Source organism: Cebidichthys violaceus, unplaced genomic scaffold (assembly GCF_023349555.1).
Source record: "Cebidichthys violaceus isolate CVI_PGR_0920_01 unplaced genomic scaffold, fCebVio1.0.p SCAF_43, whole genome shotgun sequence".
Taxonomy (NCBI): domain Eukaryota; kingdom Metazoa; phylum Chordata; class Actinopteri; order Perciformes; family Stichaeidae; genus Cebidichthys; species Cebidichthys violaceus.
Genome location: NW_027176628.1, coordinates 369,641 through 378,480, shown reverse-complemented (window position 1 = coordinate 378,480; position 8,840 = coordinate 369,641). Strand labels below are relative to the sequence as shown.

The window sequence follows — 8,840 nt, the reverse complement described above, 5'->3', positions numbered from 1 at the left end:
ACACGACCGGTACACAACCGGTACACGACCGGTACACGACCGGTACACGACCGGTACACGGGACATTTAGGAGAAAGAAGCTCATCAGTGGTAAGTTACAGCGGTTCATATTTACCGTAGTGGTTTAATATTTACCGTAATGGTTTAATATTTACTGTATGGTTTAATATTTACTGTAATGGTTTAATATTTACCGTAATGATTCAATATTTACCGTAATGGTTTAATATTTACTGTAATGGTTTAATATTTACTGTAATGGTTTAATATTTACCGTAGTGGTTTAATATTTACTGTATGGTTTAATATTTACTATAATGGTTTAATATTTACCGTAATGATTTAATATTTACCGTAGTGGTTTAATATTTACCGTAATGATTTAATATTTACCTTAATGGTTTATTATTTACCGTAAAGGTTTAATATTTACCGTATGATTTAATATTTACTGTAATGATTTAATATTTACTGTAATGGTTTAATATTTACTGTAATGGTTTAATATTTAGCGTAATGGTTTAATATTTACCGTAAAGGTTTCATATTTACCGTAATGGTTTCATATTTACCGTAGTGGTTTAATATTTACCATAAAGGTTTCATATTTACCGTAAAGGTTTAATATTTACCGTAAAGGTTTCATATTTACCGTAATGGTTTAATATTTACCGTAAAGGTTTCATATTTACCGTAGTGGTTTAATATTTACCGTAATGGTTTAATATTTACCGTAGTGGTTTAATATTTACCGTAATGGTTTAATATTTACCGTAAAGGTTTCATATTTACCGTAAAGGTTTAATATTTACCGTAATGGTTTAATATTTACCGTAGTGGTTTAATATTTACCGTAATGGTTTAATATTTACCGTAAAGGTTTCATATTTACCGTAAAGGTTTAATATTTACCGTAATGGTTTAATATTTACCGTAGTGGTTTAATATTTACCGTAATGGTTTAATATTTACCGTAATGGTTTAATATTTACTGTATGGCTTAATATTTACCGTAAAGGTTTAATATTTACCGTAATGGTTTAATATTTACCGTAGTGGTTTCATATTTACCGTAGTGGTTTAATATTTACCGTAATGGTTTAATATTTACCGTAGTGGTTTAATATTTACCGTAAAGGTTTAATATTTATCGTAGTGGTTTAATATTTACTGTAATGGTTTAATATTTACCGTAAAGGTTTCATATTTACCATAAAGGTTTAATATTTACTGTATGGCTTAATATTTACCGTAAAGGTTTCATATTTATCGTAGTGGTTTAATATTTACCGTAATGGTTTAATATTTACCGTAAAGGTTTCATATTTACCATAAAGGTTTAATATTTACTGTATGGCTTAATATTTACCGTAAAGGTTTAATATTTATCGTAGTGGTTTAATATTTACCGTAATAGTTTAATATTTACCTTAATGGTTTAATATTTACCGTATAGTTTAATATTTACCGTATAGTTTAATATTTACCGTATAGTTTAATATTTACCATATAGTTTAATATTTACCGTAGTGGTTTAATATTTACCGTAATGGTTTAATATTTACCGTAAAGGTTTAATATTTACCGTAGTGGTTTAATATTTACCGTATAGTTTAATATTTACCGTATAGTTTAATATTTACCGTAATGGTTTAATATTTACCGTATAGTTTAATATTTACCGTAAAGGTTTAATATTTACCGTAGTGGTTTCATGTTTACCGTAATGGTTTAATATTTACCGTAGTGGTTTCATATTTACCGTATAGTTTAATATTTACCGTAAAGGTTTAATATTTACCGTAGTGGTTTCATATTTACCGTATAGTTTAATATTTACCGTAAAGGTTTAATATTTACCGTAGTGGTTTCATATTTACCGTATAGTTTAATATTTACCGTAGTGGTTTAATATTTACCGTAGTGGTTTCATATTTACCGTGGTGGTTTAATATTTACCGTGGTGGTTTAATATTTACCATAGTGGTTAGAGCAGCTCCACTAAACAGTTCCGTGTTGATTTGTGTCTGTTAAAACTTAAACATTTGGTTTCAAACAGAAAGCAGTAAAATAACCCTTTACATCCATTGAAACATTAACATTAAATGTGGACGAAAGAGATTATTCAGGCTATTTTTAAATCATCTTAACTATACGTCACTAGCTATTATATATTACAGGTGTTAGTGTCAGAAGGTCAATAACATAAAGTTGTAAAATGTATATATTTATTTACATATATATCTATACAAATATATATTTATTTACACATATATTTAAATAAATAAATATTTAAATAAATAAATATTTATTTAAATATATTTATTTACATATATATTTATATAAATATATATTTATTTTATTTTTCATATATTTACTAATATATATTTATTTATTTCTATAAATATATATTTATAGAAATAAATAAATAAATATTTATTTAAATATATTTATTTACATATATATTTAAATATATATATATATATTTATTTTATTTACATATATTTATTTATATATATTTATTTATTTATATAAATATATATTTATATAGATCAAAGGGCCTGTCATGATTTCCCTTGGTTTAAAGCTCGTTCGGTTCTCTGTCGCATCACATCAGTCTCTACGTTGAAACATCTCGTGTCTTCAAAGATGGATCAATGATCAAGAGTTGCACATTGATCTTCTGTTGTTTGATGTATTGTGACCGATGTTATCAGTATCGGCCAGAAATATCTAAAGGTATAACCAGAATGCATCAGTGTCAATAAATATAAAGTCTTGTGTTCCACCACGAGTATATATTATATTACCGTAAAGCCAGTGGAGTCGGTCACAGCGAGGCTATGGTAGAGTCCCTCCAGTCATTTGGTTTCTATTATCTCTGCAGTAAACCTCGTCCGTCAGCTTCATCTTCATCTCCTGGTCCTCCGCTCTCTGCGTTGTGTTTCTTTGAGTTTAGCACGTCAATGAGCTCCATCTGCATTAAATCTAACGTTCATCCGCAGCGCCAACAACGACACGTGTTCACACAACGAGGCCAATGTTGTAAAAAGGGAAAATACACCCGACGTGCACACTTCACGCCGTGTCGGCAAGCTGCAGATCGTGACGTGAAATAATCGCTTCAGATTTAGTCGATTGGAAAAACCTTTTGACTATTTTCTTACATTTTATGCACAAAACAATGAATGTATTTGTCAAAAAAACATTCAGAATTAATGGTTGAAATACATATTTGAAGCAGAAACTTTCAGATTCTCAAATGTGCCGCGTTTATATCATCATGAATTCAATGTTTTTGGGGGATTTGGGACAGTTTGATTGGACGAAACAATCATTTAATGAGATACAGATTTAAAGAACAACGGTTGCGTTTGGTTTCGTCCAGTTTTTCTGACAGAATTGTCCGTCTAGGATTTGTGTTTGAAGGACTTTGCGGAAGCCTGAAGAGGTGAAAGAAGGAGGAGCAGATGAAGTGAAGACGTCTGTGTAACAGTCCTTTAATTGGTGGTTGATTAAATCACACACTGCGGACACACAGCGCTGCCTCAGGGCGTTCTGGTTGTAACCAGATTAAAGTCGGTCAAAGTGAATTAAAAAGCAGATGGTTGGTCCTCAGCGGAGCGACCCCCCCGACCCCCCGACCCCCAAATCTGCCCCGTCACAGCGAGACGGTCTTTCCCTTTTCTTCGTGGAGTTCCTGTCTTCACAATGACTCGTCTGTTGACGACATGAAGCAGACAGAGGGTGTCCCCCATTCGACATTATTTTGGAAAAAAAAGATCTCTTGTTGGTTTGTTGACCAACGTTTTGAAGCCTTGAGTTCGGCGTTGTTGTTTTATTTGCGACCAGTGAACAGGAAGTGACCACATCTGGACTGAGGAGGAGTGACGTAGAGACGCCGTATACGTCTCTGGTAGAGACCTGTCAATCACTGTGTAGCCCCGCCCCTAAATCATCCCCTCTTTATGGTCTGTTTGACTCTAAATGTTCCATAATGTACTAAATGAACATCATGCTGTATTGAAGAAGACTGTAAACTAGAGATTGAGACCATAAACTCATGTTTACAATGTTTACTGAGGGAATAAATCAAGAGAGAAGTAGAGTCATTTTAGACTAGACTTCTATACAACCAGAGGAGTCGCCCCCTGGTGGACACTAGAGAGAATGCAGAGGGTCATATAATTTCTTCACCTCCGTTAACGTTGTGAGATGATGGGCTCTCTGAGGGTGAATCTGTTGATGCAGACGTTACAAAGAGCAGGATTCTGCTTTGAACCGACTTTCAACACTTTTGAGTCGACGTTTGTTTGATGTGAAATATAAATATAAATATATATATATCTACCCCCATAAAGCATTCAGCTGTTGCAGCATTAGTCACCATGTCACCTCATCTGCACATGAATGTGATGTTCTGTCTTCGTTGGAGTGAGTAAGGCTCGTGGCTGTGTGGGCAGCGGCTGCTGTCAGCAGATTATGAAGGTCCTTCACATCCGTGAGTCACCAGCCTTCTGCTTGAGAAGGTCTGCTTCATCTGCACAAACCTCCACATCACAACGTCCTGCTGCTGACGCGTCCCCTCACCCCAGCTGTGGTCGCATCACAGCCACTGAGCAGCGGGCGGTACAAGTACACGGTTTATACTACACGGGAAGTAGAAGTATGTCTCCTGCGGCTGCTGTCTCTGGTCACGTGACCGTTAGCGCTCACACGCTAGTTAGCAGGTAGCACCGATGAAGAGGAAGCTCGCTCTCCAAACACAAGAACGACTTCAGCTGAAGACATGAACCTCACTGACCTTGAGTATTTTGTATGTTTACATATTGAGACCAATATTGATATCTGAAAATCGATACGTCGACTTTCACTTTTTTAATATAATTCATCACATTTTTCATGACTCATGACAGATGTGTAGTGGGTTAGGGGATCCCAAACCTCCCTTTCCCGGTGCCACATCAGCCAGCTCTGACTGGGGGATCCCGAGGCGCTCCCAGGACCAGTTTGGCGATATAGTCCCTCCACCTGGTCCTGGGCCTCCCTCGGGGTCTCCTCCCAGCCGGTCGTGCCTGGAACACCTCCCTAAGGGAGGCGCCCAGGTGGCATCCTCAGGTGAGGGTAGGAACCAAGATGGCCCGGTAGATGGAGAGCTTTGCCTTGCGGCTCAGCTCTGTTTTCATCACAACGGTGCGGTAGAGCATTATTTTAGTTATTATTATTATTATTATTATTATTATAGTTAGAATTATTATTGTTATTATTATTATTGTAGTTATTGTTATTATTGTAATTATTGTTATTATTATTGTAGTTAGAGTCAGTGATCTGAATCCTATCATAAGACTCTGCATCCTGAAGCTGCATCCTGAAGCTGCGTGTTTCTCGTTCTTGTTTGTTGGATCCAGAACGAGCCACAGACAATCGCCCGGTCATCAGCTCCCACAGATCAATACGTCGTCGCCCACAGGGCTCAGCGGTCATGTTGAATATCAAACAAAAGGCTTTGTCATCCGTGACCCCCCCCCCCCATCCCCCCCCCCCCCCCCAGAACTAAAGAGCAGCGAAGTACTGACGGATTAGTTTGTGCACTTTTACTTTGGCCGCAGTGAGTTTAACGTAGTCGTCTCTCTCTTCATGCGTCTTCAACGTGACGAAGAGTTCTGCAGTTTTTAATCACAAAACAAACAGAAACGTGAATCACGACACACACACACACACACACACACACACACACACACACACACACACACACACACACACACATGAGTCACTTCTTTTGATGGGCTTTAACAACACGTTTGAACCGCGGCTCCAGAGACAACGGAAGATCTCTCAGCATCTTCTCAGTGATTAGTGTTTAGTTTAACCACTGATGTTGAAGGGTTCACACAGAATGATGCATTTCCAGCCGGGTCGGTCAAACTACGGCCTCCCTGTAATATCATAATATTATAATATACTACATATTCAATTATTCAACAATCTCTTCGTCTTAATGTTGGAATTTACGTCTTACGAATACATTTGCATCGTAGTCTTTTAAGTTGTTCCTTCAACCATGAACAGAAATCAATATTTACTTATTATTTGAAATATTTGAGATATTTAGATTTTTGACCGACCGCTAAAAACAAGAACTCACCAGAAACTAAATCTTACACATCAGTCATTTAATACATGGTAATGTGAGCGATGTTTTCACCTGTGACTCCTCCCCACACTGACTCCTCCCAACATTGACTTCTCCCGCGCTGACTCCTCCCACACTGACTCCTCCCCACACTGACTCCTCCCACACTGACTCTTCTGTGTTCTCTTCTCTGCAGCTCATGTGAAGCCGTCTGGAGGTCAGAGGTCACAGACTGAAGTTCTCTCCGCTACATTTGAACCTGAGAGTCATTAAACAGGTACAGATGGTACGATAAGCTTCTCTTGTTGCTCCTCAGTCTCACTGTTCAGGGCTCCTCAATCACTTTCACTCTGTGTTGAAGCTGCATTCTCTCTAGTGTCCACCAGGGGGCGACTCCTCTGGTTGTGTAGAAGTCTAGTCTAAAATGACTCTACTTCTCTCTTGATTTATTCCCTCAGTAAACATTGTAAACATGAGTTTATGGTCTCAATCTCTAGTTTACAGTCTTCTTCAATACAGCATGATGTTCATTTAGTACATTATGCTCCATTTAGAGTCAAACAGACCATAAAGCAGGGGATGATTTAGGGGTGGGGCTACACAGTGATTGACAGGTCCACTACGGTCTCTGGTCGCTCCCTGTTTTTTAGCCCAGAACATGAAATAAACGCTTGATGTTCAGGAGCTTCAGTAGAGAAGTTCATCTCCTCACACAAACACAGACTCTCCCACACACACACACACACACACACACACACACACACACACACACACACACACATGAACGCGTTGTAGTGTGTGGCAGATGCTGTTTTTATTTCTCCTTCATCATTAACGCTCATCACACGTTTATCGCATATCTTCCATCTGTCTCTCTTTTAACGGTAGTTCACATGTTTCTTGTATTCGGAGCCTGTTGAACAGCAGAAGAAGAGGAGCTCGACCCTCTTACTGTAACTGAAGGTGTGACCGCTCTGAACACGTTTGCCGACAGCGAGTCGAGCGCCATCTTTAGGAGCGTCTTCAATAATTAAATGACTTTCAAACTCTATTTTAGGACGCAACTTGTCCGGATGTGCGCAGTCAGCGCACGCATCACTGCATCACTGTGATCAAACAGCCCTTTGACGACAGCGTGGAGCTGCAGCTCTCGTGTGGCCTTCATAGTGTTCACTACTGTAAAAGCTCTACTGTAGATGTAGCAGCAGCAGAACGAGACTCACGTGTTCACAGTGAAGTGAGTTTAGCATCACGTGATAATCAATGACGCTCTGTGGAGAGAGGCTGTTTAAACGGGTCAGTGGACAGCTCCTGGTGCTGAAACGAGGTCAAAACGGAGCCGCATAAATGCCGTAATGATCTGAATAGAAGCTCAATCAAAGATTTTCCAACGCCTGCTTTTTGGATTTGAGACTTTTTTTTAAAGATGCAAACCCCTCTCAGACTTCCCTTGCTGTTGAATCTGTTGTGACCAGATCTCTGGGTTATAACGTGAACTAGCAGTCGGTCTACTTCTGTGGTGGTGAATGGAGCGGTGTGAGGGTCCCGGCTGCCCTCCACACATTTAAGAAGTGTCTGGCTAGCTCCTCTGGGGTTCGTCCCTCGGTCCTCGTTCACTGCCTCACCGGCTCTGAGGAAGCGCTCTTCTGCCTGCGCTGCACTTTCCCCCGCAGTCCTCTCTGACTCGGTGATTCATTGGACCGGAGCGTCCCGTCGCCGGCGGGTTATCTCCGCGGTGAGGCTGTGGGAAGCCTGAGGATTCAGTGTGCTGACTGAGCATTCCTGCCAACACCGCTGGTCTGCTTTGTAAACGTTAACAAAGGTGTTGAATGTCTTCATATTGATATTCAATAGTTCACCACCGGGCTCTGAAGTCAGCAAACCATGAACCATGAACCATGAACCATGAACCATGAACCACGACTTTGTTGAAGTCATTCATGTGATTGAAACACATGATTCATGTGATCAGAGAATAACAGGAAGCGAGGAGGAGGAGGAGGAGGAGGAAAGAAGGAGGAGGAGGAGAAAAGAAGGAGGAGGAGGAGAAAAGAAGCGAGGAGGAGGAGGAAGCAAGGAGGAGGAGGAGGAAGGAAGCGAGAAGGAGGAAGGAAGGAAGGAGGAGGAGGAGGAGGAGGAGGAAGGAAGGAAGGAGGATTGTCTCATGAATGTGATTTGAAGTTGGGAGGAGAAAGGAAGCTAGGAGGAGGAAGGAAGGAAGGAAGCGAGGAGGAGGAAGGAAGGAAGGAAGCGAGGAGGAGGAGGAAAGGAGGAGGAGGAGGAGAAAGGAAGCTCGACAGAAAGACTCCAAACTGTTCAACTGTGAGCACAGATCCTACTAAACCAACCAGCACTGAGATATTATTATCATTATTATTATCATTATTATTATTATTATTATTATTATTATTATTATCATTATTATTATTATTATCATTATTATTATTATTATTATTATCATTATTATTATTATTATTATTATCATTATTATTATTATTACATGTTGCTGAAGAACATTCATTTGGACATGTGTGTGTGTGTGTGTGTGTGTGTGTGTGTGTGTGTGTGTGTGTGTGTGTGTGTGTGAGTGTGTGTGAGTGTGTGTGTGTGTGTGTCTGTGTGTGTGTGTGAGTGTGTGTGAGTGTGTGTGTGAGTGTGTGTGTGAGTGTGTGAGTGTGTGTGTGTGTGTGTGTGTGTGTGTGTG

The 8,840-nt window shown here is 39.2% G+C and overlaps 1 protein-coding gene across 3 annotated transcripts in view; it reads left to right on the top strand.

The window, feature by feature from the left end:
- Positions 1-8,840, top strand: part of LOC137886397 (tetraspanin-18B-like) — a 19,261-nt gene continuing 10,421 nt past the window's right edge. Inside the window, exons 1-2 of one of the 3 annotated variants that reach the window (XM_068728857.1) lie at positions 1-90; positions 6,333-6,413. Coding sequence is in view for 1 of the 3 variants with exons in the window: in XM_068728856.1 (XP_068584957.1) it covers positions 6,420-6,422 (3 nt within the window). In the remaining 2 variants the exon portion in view is untranslated. Of the gene's footprint in view, positions 91-6,332; positions 6,423-8,840 lie in introns of all 3 variants that reach the window. The other 2 variants (XM_068728856.1, XM_068728858.1) reach the window with 2 other exon arrangements.